This window comes from Eubalaena glacialis, chromosome 8 (assembly GCF_028564815.1).
Source record: "Eubalaena glacialis isolate mEubGla1 chromosome 8, mEubGla1.1.hap2.+ XY, whole genome shotgun sequence".
Taxonomy (NCBI): domain Eukaryota; kingdom Metazoa; phylum Chordata; class Mammalia; order Artiodactyla; family Balaenidae; genus Eubalaena; species Eubalaena glacialis.
The window spans coordinates 62,214,562-62,230,729 of NC_083723.1; the positions used below are offsets into that span (position 1 = coordinate 62,214,562).

The window sequence follows — 16,168 nt, forward strand, 5'->3', positions numbered from 1 at the left end:
AAAAGCATGTTTGACACAATGCCAGTTTCTCTGCCATCACCTAGAAAACAATCCTATTGTAGCTGCTCATTGGACACTACTTCATTGCATCCATCTTCTAATCATCTGGAAAGTGTTTCTCAATCAGAGATTGTTTCAGCTTGCAAAGACCCCAAACATGTCAAATTCGCTTCCTTGACACCAGAGCTAGATGTCACCTCTGAATATATTAATTCAGAAGCTCCTGTTAGAGGAATAAACAAGCATACATCTCGAGAAAAGAATAATTTGTATTTCTTTCCTCAAGAAAAAAAGCATGTGAATCTAACCAATCTGGACTTAAATTTACAAAAACATCCTGGGAATGAAAAACAAGATGCATCAAAAACTTTGGACAAGGGGAGACATACACAGGACCAGGGTAATCACAGCCAAGAAACAAGGTGGGATCGACAAGACAGATGGAAACAGCAAAACTTCAGTGAGTTTCTTCCTGTGTTTGCTTTTCAAAGTCTCAGCCAAAGTGACCTAGAAGAGTTTACTTACTTTTTCCCTGAGGACCATACTGAGGATGTCCACCAAGAGTCTGTCCCCACGTGGCCCACACCATCTGGCCACACCGAATACAGCACATCGGCACTATGTCAGCACACTCTTGCCAACTCCAGCATGGGAATGCACTGTCTTGCCTTTCTTGGCAAGAGACTAGACAGTGTGATAGAGATGTGTGTTAAGGATGTTCTCCTAAAAGATGATCTTAGCTGGGCAGAAGCAGGTGTGGCCCTTTTAGAAAATGAATGTGAAAAGAGGATTTTGGAAGAGGGGAAATATAACAGAGAAGAATACAGCAAGTCAATTAAAGACATTCTCTTGTCATTAAAATGCCCCAATTTATGCAGTGGCCATGGGCAGTGTATGGAATGGGGGTGTGCATGCTCCCCAGGCTTTAGTTCCTATGATTGCAGTGATTCACACGGTAAGTAAATACACTCCAACTTTGATCTTGTGTATGTTATTTAATTATGAAAACTTCTTTGTTCTTTTTTACCTTCAGTATCCTAACAGGCTTTATTCAGATTATATATGGAAAAGAACCCAAATTATATTAATCAATATGTTAATAATTTTCCAAAACAGTCTCATCTCACTCAGAATAAAAGCTGAAGTACTTATAATGGCCTATAAGACACAGCGTGATCAGGCACACAATATCTCTTGAGACTCATCCCCTACTACTATCACCCTCACTCATTCCACTCCACCCACTTTGGTTTCTGTGCTGTTCCTTACAATGCCAGTTCTCTTGACCTCAGGGCCTTTGCACATAGCTGGTCCCTCTACTTGCAGAGGATAATCATTCTTCCAGAACTCAAATTTAGTATTTTTAAAGCACTGTTTATATTTTGCTAATTTTACTAATATGCTTAATTTTTTTCTCCAACCTATCTAAATGGTACAAATTATTTTGTCCCAATATATTAGAGAAAGACATTTCAAAAAGTCAATTTGATTCTCTTAACTATTAAACCAGTAACTCCTGATTTTGCTCCTACCACCACCAATCTGCCCTTTTCCATCTCAGTAAATGTAAACTTCATTCCTCTAATTGTTCACATTAAAAACGTGTAGTCACTTTGACTTTTCTTTTCATATCAAGCCTCATGTTTGATCCATTAGCAGCAAATCCAGCTCTAGCTTCAAAGAATTTCATATCTTTCCCTGCTATCAACTTAGTCCAAGCCACTATTCTCTCTCCCTGGATTATTATAGATTCTCTCAAAGTTTATTCTCCATGCAGCACATAAAGTGATTCCTTTGAAATGTAAGTCAGATCGTATTACTCCCCTGCTTAAATCCCTCTGTTAGCTCTTCATCTCCTTCAGCATAAAATTGGCAGGCCCTACTATGGCCTAGAAGACTCTATGTAGTCTGAGACTCCTCTCTCACTGAATTCATCCACCATTGTCTCCACAGGTCATTACTTTCCAGAGTTCTCTAGTGGTTGCTTTGCTGTTCCTCAAAAAAGGCCAAGCCTGCTTCTACCTCAGGACATTTGCACTTACTGCTCCCTCTCGCTGGCACATTCTACCACATAACTTCATGACTGACTTCCTTCTCTTCTCTATTCAAATATCATATTATCATAGAATCCTTCCATCGTCATTCTAAATAAAGTAGTTTTTCTCACACAACCCCATGGTCTTTATCTCCCTTAATATAGTTAATATACTTTTTCTCCATTACCTCAAAAACACTTATGTGATACACTTTATATTTATTTTTTCATTGGTTTATTTTTTTGTCCTCCCATATTAGAATGTAAGTTACATGAAGGCAGGGACTATTTTGTTCATTACTATATCTCCAATATTTGGAATAACACCAGAAAAATATAAGTTGCTCAGTAAACATTTGTTGAATATATGAAAGAATAATACGTGTTTTTTACATTTTTTGTAAATATTTTAGGGTTCTGAATACATGTAACAGGATTTTTATATCCTATTGCTATTAAGGTTATATTCACTTGGATTTTGCCACTACTTAGACAAAGGACTCAATTGTTTTTATACTGCATTTATCTATTTTGACCACCAGATCTTGCTCATAGAGATAATGAATGATCTTACCAAGACCAGAACCACAGAAATAACCATATGAAGGTCAGTTAACTCTGACTGATAAAAGAAATTTTTTCTCCTATGACTGAGAAGTACACCTAAGATTATGGTAGCACGTAGGATAGCAATAATACACAAAAATATCAACAATACTGGGACAACAGCATGCACAAATTTTGATAATTCTTTTCTAAAACAAATTAAGAATTTTTAAAAAAAATTTTAATACATCACATTGCTAAGTACACTATATTATTACAAAAGCACTTTTTCTATAACCTATCTCTATGACATAAAGCAAAATGGTAAAACCAAAACATAGGCCATGGTAGGAGTAATTTGTCAGTACTCGTACTTATTTGGTATCAAATATTATTAAAAAATTAATTAAACCTGTATAGTTAGGCACTGGTAGTATCTGTAATGCTATTTCTATTGAGTTGAATAGTAGGTAACACTTCTTTTAATACCAGATCACTCTTAACATGTAATAGTTTAATTAATGTACTAAATATTATTGGGGGTAGACTTTAAAATATTAGTTTATATACGCTTTTAGTTTTGGCCTTGAAAATAATTAGTTTTTTTCTGGAATTAAAGCAAATATGCCCTATTTTTAAATCATTTTTTCCAAAGACAAGGTTCCTGAAATTATAGAACTTGAGAATGCTGGATTGTGTAATATTCAAAAATATAACTGTATGATGGGGAGAGTTTTTGGTCAAGGCTTCAAAGAATCACCTTCAATTAAATGTGAAGTTACTAAACTGAAGGTATGTTAATTATAATGTTGAAAACAATTAAGTTTATGAGTTATTCAGATTAATTTTCTTAGATTAATTTGGAGTATCAATTAGCAACATAATCCCAAAGGATGTCATATCCTCAGAGAACTGAACAGGAAAATTATTAAGTTGCTTAACCTTAAAGCTTCCCTATTTGCCAACTCTATTAAACTGTTTTATATAATTTTAATTGAGGTATTGACTCACTATTTAAGCCATAATAAGAAATTAAAATAATATCAAACTTGATATATAAGCTTCTGTATTTACTGAAATGTAAAAACACAAAGAACGGAGGTCATTTTTATCTAAGGCTCTGTGCATGAATTATAGGATTTAGAGATAGGAACAATTCCCTTTTACAAACCAAAAAGTTCGGACAAATTGTGCTCATCCTTTGTATTTCCTTACTATGGATTTCATATGGGAGAATTACCAAAAAAAAAAAAAAAAAAAGTGTTTTTCTTTCTTGAGACCACCAAACACAGACATGATCACTCAGTTTGAACATTGGTGTATCAAATTACACCTTATTTTTTTTTTAACATCTTTATTGGAGTATAATTGCTTTACAATGGTGTGTTAGTTTCTGCTTTATAACAAAGTGAATCAGCTATACATATACATATATCCCCATATCTCTTCCCTCTTGCATCTCCCTCCCTCCCACCCTCCCTATCCCACCCCTCTAGGTGGTCACAAAGCACCGAGCTGATCTCCCTGTGCTATGCGGCTGCTTCCCACTAGCTATCTATTTTACGTTTGGTAGTGTATATATGTCCATGCCACTCTCTCACTTTGTCCCAGCTTACCCTTCCCCCTCCCCGTGTCCTCAAGTCCATTCTCTAGTAGGTCTGCGTCTTTATTCCTGTCCTGCCCCTAGGTTCTTCATGACCATTTAAAAAATTTTTTAGATTCCATATATATGTGTTAGCATACGGTATTTTTCTCTTTCTGACTTAGTTCACTCTGTATGACAGACTCTAGGTCCATCCACCTCACTACAAATAACTCAATTTCGTTTCTTTTTATTGCTGAGTAATGTTCCATTGTATGTATGTGCCACATCTTCTTTATCCATTCATCTGTTGATAGACACTTAGGTTGCTTCCATGTCCTGGCTATTGTAAAAAGAGCTGCAATGAACACTGTGTACACCTTATTTTTGATGGTTATTTATATGGTCTTCCTTTTCTTTATTTAAGTGGAATTTTATTTTAAGGAAAGCACTTTGAATTTAGAAAGTACTTACTACATGGATAAGATAAAAACTTACAACAGCAAATCATATTTTAGCATTCTTTTTACCTTTTCTCTAAATTGATTCTGAGATTGAGAATTTGAGGAAATAACTTTTGTTTGTGTCTTTATCAAATAGTTATACACAAGAATTACGTTTATTTCCTGATTTTATGAGCAGAGCCTTTCTAAATGAGCCATGAAATATTCTAACCCCAATGAAATAAGACACATAATAGAAAATGTAATATATATGTATTATTTCATTCACCGCAATGTCACTCAAGAGAGTTGTCATTACATTGTTCTTGGCAGAATAAACCATATGACTCACACTATAATTAAGTGATTTGACGAGAGAATTTTATAGGTTTATATTTTCTTGGAAAGTACATTTTATTCTTACTTTCAGATATGTATTTTCCTGTGATATTTTTTCTCATACTACTTCCCTCCTCCAAATAGCTTATAAATAAAGAGTACACTCTGGAATTCATTAACACTATACAGAACCATAGAAAGAAAGAAAATACATTCACTAGCCAAAACAATCTTACATAGATTAACTATTTTCTTTCTCACCCCATTTAGAATGTTTATGTATTTTATTTGTAATACAATTAGGTTTATTTTTTAATATTTATATTCCATTTTGAGTTTCCTTCACACTCTGGTTGATTTTAGTTATATACTTTTTTGGAAGGTATGTGAAATATTATCATGGTTCTAACAGTTGATGCCATACAACAGGTATACAACACAGAGAAATGTCACTGTCTTCTCATCCCTACCTCCCTCTTCCCATTACCCCTTCTTTCCATCCTGTTCCCATCCATCCCCTGAAGGTATCCACTCTCATTATTTTCTAGTTTATCCTTACTGTGTTTCTTTTGCACAAAGGAGAAGGTAAATTCCTTCTTTTTTTATATGAATACTAGCACATTACATATGTTCTTTTCTAATTTTGCAGCAGTAATTTTTAACAAGTTTTTAGCCAGAGCGCCAAACACCCAATCATTCCCTTCACTCTCCCCAAAAGCTGCTAGGACTTTACAGAATCCAATTTTTAAATAACTTACTTATAGGATTAAATCCAAGTTGTTATCCTAGAAACAAATGGCCCTTCATGATCCAGCTCTTGTCTGTTTTTGCAGGCTTGAACTTCCTGCATGTGCTCTAGGAAAATCCCATGCTGTTTCATGCATCGTTGTCTTTTCACATGGTATTCACTCCAACCTTGCTAAATCGCACTCTGTTTCTGCTCCCAGTGTCCAAATGGCAGTCTCCTTTTTTACTTTCAAGAGAAGTGCTGTGTGCTTTTTTGAAGTCTTCTTGACTGTGCTGGTTAGACTTAGTGGCTTCTTTCTCTCTCATTACACCTTATTTGAATCTTGGTTATAGCAATAAGAAAATGTTTTATTTGTTTGTCTTTTCCTCTGTGATCTCTTTTCATCAGAATATCCTCAGTACATATAGATATTCCCAAAATATTGATGAATGGAAAAGAAATTGAACCCTGTTTATTCCTCATTTGGGGTAAGCTCTCCAAACAAAGGGGTGGAAATAACCCCTAAATTCCCAGTCATTGCCTGGAGTCTTGTTTCAACACACAAAACCAAGAGACCCTGTATCCATCTAAGTGTCAACATCATGACTACCCTGAGGCATTGATGTCATTCCCCTCTGCTAGAAGGGAACCACTGATATATCTGCTAGACCAGACTGTATACACTCCCTTAAATATGGAGATTTGTTCTAGGGCTCACTCTTTCAGCAGCATAGTTTCTACTAGCCACAGACTAGTGTGTTCTTACCTTCCATTCTTTTTCCTGCTGACCTACAATATTGAAGCATCAGCACACTTACTATTTCCAAGCCATTGAAAGCATTACACAGTCATAAATTTTTTAAAAATCTAAATCTAAATTTTGGTAATAAGATATATCTTTTTAGTTTTCTGTGTAGTTATCAGTACCCAGAACATTATCCTTGCTTTTCTTCTTTAGACAATGCATTTCAATACTGAAAAATAGTACTCAAAGTTTAAATATGGTATGCCATTGAGTTATTAAATAGGGTGAATGGTTAGAATTTATTTAGTTTAAGTTACATTGAACTAGCTTGAGCAAAAATGATATTTATTATGAGGATAATGCATTTTCCACAGAATCAGGATAGAATATGACTGCTGAATTCTCAGGAAAAAAAGCTTAAACTTGGGACTTGAACACCATGAAGACTCAGTTTGTCTGCATTTGTGTGTGTGTGTGTGTGTGTGTGTGTGTGTGTGTGTGTGTGTGTGTATCTGTCTGTCATGGTTCTGCTTTTCTCTGTTTGTGGGCTTCATTTTTCCCTTTCACTAGGTATTAGCTTTCTCCACATAGTGAAATACGTGGCTATCAACAGCTCCATAACTTTTTTTAAAATAAATTTATTTATTTTATTTATTTTTATTTTTGGCTGTGTTGGGTCTTCGTTGCTGTGCACGGGCTTTCTCTAGTTGCCGCGAGCAGGGGCTACTCTTCGTTGTGGTGCGCGTGCTTCTCATCGCAGTGGCTTCTCTTGTTGCGGAGCACGGGCTCTAGGTGCATGGGCTTCAGTAGTTGTGGCACGCAGGCTCAGTAGCTGTGGCTCGCGGGCTCTAGAGCGCAGGCTCCGTAGTTGTGGCGCATGGGCTTAGTTGCTCCGCGGCATGTGGGATCTTCCCGGACCAGGGCTCGAACCTGTGTCCCCTGCATTGGCAGGCGGATTCTTAACCACTGTGCCACCAGGGAAGCCCTGCTTACTTATACTCTTAAATTTTTGCTCATTTTTATAGTTTGGCAATATTCTGTGTCTATATTGTATTTTGCAGGTTCCTAAACATTTCTATCTATATTTGGTAGGTAGAAATATATTTAAATGTATTACTACTGAAATATAGTATAGAATAATAAAGAAATTTGCCATGGGAAATATAAAAATTATCATTTAAGAATTTTATTGATAATTCATTAACTTAAAAATATCATGATATAAGAGTTGAAATCAAATGAAATGTTAGAATATTTGTTAACTCATTAATTATTCCAAAATGTCTGATTCCGGAAACCCCAAATAAGTATATGACTGACTTTTAACTTCCCAAGGCTTTTAAAAAACTCATACCAATATTTTCTTTAATTAAAATACATATAAATATTAAATAAGTAAATGTGCAGTTACTGAGCTGATATTTTCCTTGAATACATCTATTTTAACATAATAATAGAACTAGACAGGACATTTAGGGGTCTTCTGATTTTCTTCAGCATATCTAAAATAAAAATTTTCATTATTTGGGGCTATTTTGCTACAGACTACCTTTGAAAGAATTCGGATGTTGATTTCTTCATGGATTTTACTATAGTAGGGGTTACCATCATTAATGACTGTCAATATATTCATTCAAATAAGTTGTTAAACATTTCAAAGAGCAACACCTCATCTCAAAAAATTTTATTGAAGAAAGACTGACTTTCCTAGCACACTGTAAAAATTTTATGGATTTTTACAGCCAATGCAATAACTGGACTGAATTGTTGTCCTTAAGCTAAGCAGGCAACCATTCTAATAACTTCTTAAAGAATCAATGAGTTTTTTAACAAAGTACAAATTACTGCTATAATATGGTAATTTTTGCCTTAAAATATTAATGGCCTTCTTAAGTCTTATTTATAGCGAAAAGCTTTTAAACTTGAAGGGTCTTGCTTAATGTTAAATAGAATCTAATTAATAACCTTATGTTTAATTATATAGTAAATTTTTAAAACAGTACACTTCTCTCCTCTTTATATATGACAGCTTTGGGGGAGTTACCAGGACATACATAAAGAGTAAAAGAAATCAATCTTTGATTTGACATGTAATGTTTTTCAAATTAAATAATTTGAATTCTCAATCTATATTTTATTAAGGTAAAAACTGCCAGGAAGATGTTGATGAGTGTGAATCCAGGCCTTGCTTTTCAGGAGCAGAGTGCCTCAATACCTGTGGTTCATGTCCAAAAGCATTTTACGGTGATGGAAAAATATGTCATGGTAAAAGTCCCTATTTTCTGGCATGAATTGTTTTTGTTTCTGTTTTTGCTGCATTTAATTAATTCAGGTCACTTAGTTCCATTCTCTCTTGTACTCATGCATTCATTCAGGGTCATGCACTAAGCTAGATGCAGAGGATGCAGAAATATATAAGATATGTCCTCTGACCTAATAGGTTTGAGTATAGTAGCAGGAAATATGACATGTAATCACAGTTCAATATGATGTTCTGTGTCTTTTGATAGAAGTGTCTAGAGAGAATAGTAGGAATAGTACACAGGGAATCATGTCTACCTTGAGGGACAAGGAAAAGTTTTTAAAAGGAAGTATCACTACAGCTGAATCTGATGTATCTGATCAAGAAAGAGAGAGACATTCTAGGCAGAAGAAACAGCATGAGGAAAGGTACAGAGGCATGTAACATCACCTTGGGCACCGAGAAGGATTCAGCGTGCTTGGAATAGAGAAGGTAAAGGGACTGCTACAAGAGTAGCAGGGGTATCCAGTGGACAGATCACTGACAAACTATGAGAAACATGATAAGGTTTACATCTGAGAAAGTCTACTTAAGAGCAGTGTAGAGGATGGACCACTTGCAGGTAAGGAACTGTACAAGTGTGAAGGTGGGAAGAAGAGTTAAGACAATATTACAAACATAGGAAAGGCATGAAGATATTCCGACCTAAGACGAGGATGAAAAAGACACTAAAGAAGAAAGTTGAGTCTGTTTCCACAGACTCACAGACGTAAAAAACAAACTTGTGGTTACCACAGGGGAGAGGGAAGTTGGGAGGGACAAATGTGGGGTATGGGATTATAGATACAAACTACTATATGTAAAACAGACAAGCAACAAGGTATACTGTATGACACAGGGAATCATACCGATTTTCTTGTAATAATCTATAATGGAGTATAATCTGCAAAAATACTGAATCACTATGCTATACACTTGAAACTAACACAATACTGTAAATTAACTATACTTCAAAAAAAAAAAAGCAAGTTGATAGTACTTGGTCAGCGATTGGGATTAGCATGGTGAGGGAGAGAGTCACAGTACTTGGTTTAGGCAAATTGAGTGGGTAGAATTGACATTCATATTGCTAAGGACTGAATCATGTCCTCCCAAAATTCATACATTGAATCTTAAACCCCCAATATGGCTGTATTTGGAGTAAGGAAGTAGTTAATGGTAAATGAGGTCATAAGGGAGAAGCTCTGATCCAATAGGGTTGGTGTCCTTCTAAGAAGAGACACCAGAGAACTTACTCTCTTTCTCTCTCTGCCAGGTGAGGACACAAGGAAAATGCAGCTGTCTGGGACGCAGGAAGAAAGCTCTCTCACCAGGGACCAAATGGGCCTGCACCTTGATCTTGGACTTCCCACCCTCCAAAATGGTTAGAAAATAAATTCCTGTTGTTTAAACCACCTACTCTGATATTTTGTCATGGCAGCTCGAGCTGACTAAGGCACACATGAAATATGAGGAAGAAGAAATAGTTTCAGAGAGAAAAGATAATGAATTCAGTTTGGAAACATAGACACTGAGGTGACTATGTAATAGCCAAGTGGAGCTCAGGAAGGGGGATAACGTTAAAGATATAATTCTTAGGGTCACCAGTCAGGGATGAAACTTCCCAGGGAGAGCACTTAGAATCAGAGAAAAGAGGAAAAACATTGGTGGATATCAATCTTTTAAAAACTTAAAAAGACAAAAGTAAATTATAAAAAGTTAATGTCAAAGAAAAGTAAATTATAAAAAGTCAGTATCTTTGGGGACCTCCCTGGCAGTCCAGTGGCTAAGACTAAGCGCTTCCAATGCAGGGGGCCTGGATTCGATCCATGGTCAGGGATCCTGCATGCATGCCACAATAAATATCCCACATGCTGCAACTAAAAAGATCCCGCATGCCGCAATGAAGATCCCGCATGCCGCAACTAAGACCCAGCACAGCCAAATAAATAAATAAATAAATAAATAAAAAGTCAGTATCTTTGGTATTATTAAGCAAACAAGGCGTATTTTGATGAAAAATATATATTAATTACATGATATCACCTTGTGCTTCAAATTGGGGTGGACCTGTCTAGCACGGGAGATAACAGATTTGAAGAGCACACTGCAGGATGGTGAGAGAAATTCCCTACTAGTTCAGCTACTCACATCAATATCCAGTCCCAAATACTGAACCCTCCACTCTGCGCACTAAAGTGATCTAACATCCGTCTTTTCCAAACAGTGGCCCATTTTCTCAATAAGACCTTTATCAAGTGGAATTTAAGACAAAAGCACATTGAACCAAATTCCATTATACCTGAGTGACTAGTAAGTTTCTTAACCCTATCAGAGGCATTTGTGTATTTTAGGAAAATGCTTGTTAAGACAAAGTAATTTTTTACTGTTGGTTGTTGTTTACTTTGTTTTATGGCAGGCACCAGAGTCAATGACTATAAAAGCAAATAAAATGCAGTTCTTATTCTTGAAGTTCCTAACTAGTGGAGTAAAGAGACACATAAGTGTGAAGGACAAAGTTCTGTGAATGAACACAGATGGGTGGCATTGATTGAGTGGGTGAGTGTGACTCTAGGAACATCCATTAGTTAGCTCAGGCTGCCGTAACAGAACACCACAGACTGGGTCACTTAAACAGCAGAAATTCGTTGTGTCACAGTTCTGGAAAGCTTGAGATTAAGTTGCCAGCAGCATTGGTTTCTGGCCTCTCTCCTTGGTTTGCAGATGGCTGCTCTCTCACTGTACCCTCACATGTACACTCTTCATGTGCTTCCTCCTCTTATAAGGGTGTCAGTCCTATAGGATTAGTGCCCCACTCTCATGACCTCATTTAACCTTAATTACCTCCTTTAAAGTATCTCCAAATACAGTCACATTTAGGGTTAGGGCTTCAACATAGAAATTTTGGGGAACACAATTCAGTCCCTAACAGAAGCATCTGCTGAAGATGTGACATTTAAGCCAGTTCTCTGATCTAATTTGCAAGGAGTTCAATCCAAGTGACATTTTTATTTTATGTTCTTATTCACAGTGCTTTAGTTTTATAAGTTTAATTCTGATCTGTTTTTCATGTATACATTTACAGTTGAAACACAGTTTTTAAATGAATTTACTAAACACACTGTGGTTCTCACAAGGTCTGACAACAGTGTAACTAAGGAAGAGGATGGTAAAAATGCCAATCAGAGGGAGAGGAAAGTTAAGCCAACAAATGGAAATGCCTCTAGTAAGTAATGGTCTTAGTTAAACTCTAATGACAAGTAATACCTCTCATTTGTTTTCCACAAGATTACCATATTTACTCATCAGGAATTTTTATTTTCAAAAAGTTCACCTAAGATTATATAATGCAGTTTACAAATTATTATTTTTCTTGCTAATCTTTTGAATCCTCTGGCTTATATTCTAGAAAAGTGATTCATGTTGTGTAATGAACAAATTATATCATTATTTAAGGTGATTTCAGAGAAGCTTATGGTTGGAAGTGACCATTTCAAACTTACATTCTATAAATCCCTGGTCATTCAACATCTACTCAAACTCTAAACGTATGAGAAGCTCATTATTTCATAAGGCCTTTTCTTCTTCATAGTGCTTTCTTTATAACTCTTTGTTTTATTCAATGTAACACTCTATTACTGTCTCCATAACGATCTTCCATGTTTCTCATTACCTTTCTTTATGCCTTTGCATACTGTAATATCAGCTGTTTATCTTGCAAGATATCATTGCATTTGTTCATTTTGCAAGGTGTTGTTGATTATTGCAATATAGGAAAGCTATCTTGATTTTAATGTTATTCATGTATCTGGTTGCCTTACTAAATACTCTTATTTACACTATTTTTTATAGTTGATTCTCTTCTTGATTTTATTCGTAAAACATAATATTTTTTGCAAATACTGAGTTTGTCTCTCATTTACTTTCTTATAGTAACTAAGATTTAGTCTGTATTTATGATGTGCCAGCATTAGGAAAATATTTTTAAAATATTATTTCATTCGATCCTCATAATAGCTATATATAGTAACTCTTCTTATTTCCATTTTACAGATGAGTAAACAGAGACATCTATGGGTTAAGTAATCTGTTCAGATTTACAGAGTTTGTAAATTACAGAGGCAAGATTTGAACCTGAGCAATCTAATGGCCCTGTCCCAGCTCTCAAACTTAGGCTGTGATTGTAGTGGCTGGGACCTCCAGTTCAAAGTGTGTAGGGATTGGAATAGCTTTGTTTCTTAATGGTTTCAATGGGAATTCTTCTCATGTTTCACCAGTGAATATGATATCACTGTAGGTTTCTGCTAGAATTTTCCTTTCATTGATTGCTTTCTCAGAATTCTCTTTAGTTTTAAGTCATGAGTGGGTTTTACATTTTATCAAATGCTTTTTCAGAACAATTATTACTTGCTACAACTTCTGTTAATGTTTCCATGGATTAACTTTCTCAGAATGTTTTTAACAAAAAAATTGATGTATCAAATTACTTTTTAACATTATTTTATATTATTTTCTTCACTAATATCTTGATATAATTATGTTAGTTGAGATACAAGTCTATTTCATCCTGATGTGATAATATATAACTACACTGCTGCACTTGATCTGATTTAAATGAAATACTAGTATTTCATTTTAAATTTTTATGTATTTTCATAAATAATATTGGCTATAAGATTATGCCACTCTGACAAAATGTTTATGTCTCATCTCTTTGTGTGTGTTGCAACAGTTTTGTAAAATATTCTTTCCTTGAAATTTGGTTAATTTTTTTCCATTAGATCAGCTGTCCTGGCATCATTTTAGGAGGTTATTTTAGATTATTTTTCTATTTCTTTCAAAGTAATTTTTCTATCATCTACTCTATCTCTTCTTCAGTCAATTTAATCACTTATATTTTGCAAAAAAATCATTTATCTCATTGAGATTTCAAATTCTTAGTTTAAAATTATATGTAGTATTCTTATATAATTTAAAATTCTTTTCATATATATAGCTTTTTCTGTTTTCTCATCTTCAAAGTTGTTTAGTTATATCTTTCCATTGTTTTTTTTCTAAATAGAATTTGCCAAAGGTTATCTATTTAATTGCATTTTTCAAATAATCATTGAAATTTGCTTTTCTGTTAATTATCTGTTTGTAACTTTTCTTTGACTTTTTGTTGATTTGTAAGAGTACTTTACATATTCTGGCCACTGATCCTTTACATAATGTGTACTTGAAATTATCTTTTTTATCTCTATGGCTTGCCTTATCTATGTTGTCTTTTTATGCAGAAATATTAAAATTTTACGTAGTCAAATACTTCTATACTGCTTAATATTCTGTGTTATCTTGTGTATCCAAATAGATTATATAAGTTCCTAGAAGGCAGGAACCATGTGATAACTTCTTATTGCTGCACGAATCTTAGTATAGTGTAATAGACAAGTAATAGACACTAAATGAAGGAATGAATTACCTAATGTTAAATACTGTGGGTAGAGCAGAGGATTAACAGATGTTATTGACTAACATTTCTTTTTCTTTTTTGGTTGTTTAGACATAAATTTGCAACAACTATCAACAGAACATTCACTAATTGGTGCAAGCTCTATCCACAGTTCTGCAACTATGAAAAAGTTCTTGGATACAATCGACATCTCACACTTCTCATTAAAATCAGTCACAACTCGAATGAATCATTCAAAGAAGGCTACTTCCCATGAGACATCAGATTTTGAACACGTGGATCATAACCCCAGTACAAACCTCAGTCTGGAGGAGCTGGAAGTTCCTACAAACAACCGTAGTTCTTTAAGCATTAACCTGAATAGTTCCCATGGTGAAGTAAAGGATGTTATCCAGGGCCCCATCCAAACAGAGGCAGGAGGATATAAATCTCAAACTAACAGGTCTCCCCAAGGTTACACACAGTGTAAGGATGGGTTTGCATCATCACTTACTAGAGCCATCACTATTTTGCCAGAAAAGCCTGGATTGACCAAAATATTAAGTTGTGCTGAATCCCCTTGCTTTCTTGGTGTTTCCTGTGTGCCAACCACAGATGGTCACTTCCAATGTGGATGCTGCCCCTTTGGATATTACGGAGATGGTATCAAATGCAGAGGTAGTATGAAAACTCTTCAAAACTTACAAAGAAAACTATCCAGTTCACGTTTAAGTACTTAAGAAGATATGCTCTTCTATTGATTAATTTTTGTTTACCCTATTTAGTTCACTAATTTCTATTCATTTTATTTATTATTTGTGCATATTCTCTTCACATTTCAAAAAAATTAATATTGATGTTTCTTAATTTTTTTCATAAAGTTAATATTAAATAGCATTATAACTATATAATACATTATAAATATATGTATTAAGTACCTACTGTGTTCTAGGGCCTTTGGAAAAAAATCTGTATCAATTATGTCATATAATCCACAAGGACCCCACATACTGGGTATTATTTTTCCCATTATACAGAAGAGAAAGCAGAACCTTAGAGGGCTAACTGACTTTCCTGGCAATAAGCAGCTAGATATAAAATAATGGTGTGAATAACACTGTGGTTTGGGTTCTTTTCAGCTCACAGAGGGTATTTAGCACTTTAAATTACTAATTCTGGCATATTTGCTTACTTGTATAAACTAGGTTTCTCTGTAATTCCTCCAGCTCTTGAGAATAAAACAAGTTAGGCATCACTTTAATTTTGAAAGGAGTGTTTACTTCTTTTCACAATCATCAGCATTGTTTTCTTTGATAAAAATCAAATTTCTGGCTTAGAAGCTACTTTTTGCTGTTGATATTGTTCTGTTGTTATTGTTTTGTTTCATTTGTGTTTTGATTTGTTTGAGACCAACTTAAGCAACAAAGCTGTTGGAGTATTCCTTTGTTCTCAGTTACCTAGAGGAACTTCGTTTTTTCTTTTTTCTGTAGGAATAATGATAATAACCTTCAATTATTACATGTTTAGAGTATAAAACTCCTTATTATTAGCAAATAAAACAGAAAAAAACCTCATGCATTTCAGTTAAATGACTAATAGTTAGAATATATCAGGTTGTTAGAGAAGCTTAAGAAATATGAACCTATAAGCTTATGATGTGTTCCTGGCATCTTGCTCTTTTATGTTCTGATTATCCCTGCCATTCACCAACATTTACCTAATTGGTATCTGAAACTTCATTGCTCTCTGAAAGACTGTAATTCCATTTATGGTTAGCAGCCATCTCCAACATCAGGTTTTGCTATGGGAGTAATTTCCTCATATGGTATGTTTTTCTTACCCTATTAATCATTTACCTCAGTCATTCTAGTAGTAAAACAAATATAAGGGGAAAAAATAATTTTATGGATGTATGCAGTCGTTACTGTTTAATAACAATGTCCAAAATTTTCAACTTCAGAGAATTTTACTTTTATTATACAATTGAGCTTATGGGCAATGTGTGCATACTGTATCTACAATTCAGCCTTTTCCCTTGA

The 16,168-nt window shown here is 34.6% G+C and overlaps 1 protein-coding gene across 1 annotated transcript in view; it reads left to right on the top strand.

Annotated features, from left to right (window-relative positions):
* Window positions 1-16,168, top strand: part of VWDE (von Willebrand factor D and EGF domains) — an 88,988-nt gene that overhangs the window by 22,614 nt on the left and 50,206 nt on the right. Inside the window, 5 exon segments of the mRNA XM_061198235.1 lie at window positions 1-955; window positions 3,237-3,373; window positions 8,560-8,682; window positions 10,140-10,212; window positions 11,784-11,924. Of these exon segments, the coding sequence (XP_061054218.1) occupies window positions 1-955; window positions 3,237-3,373; window positions 8,560-8,682; window positions 10,140-10,212; window positions 11,784-11,924 (1,429 nt within the window).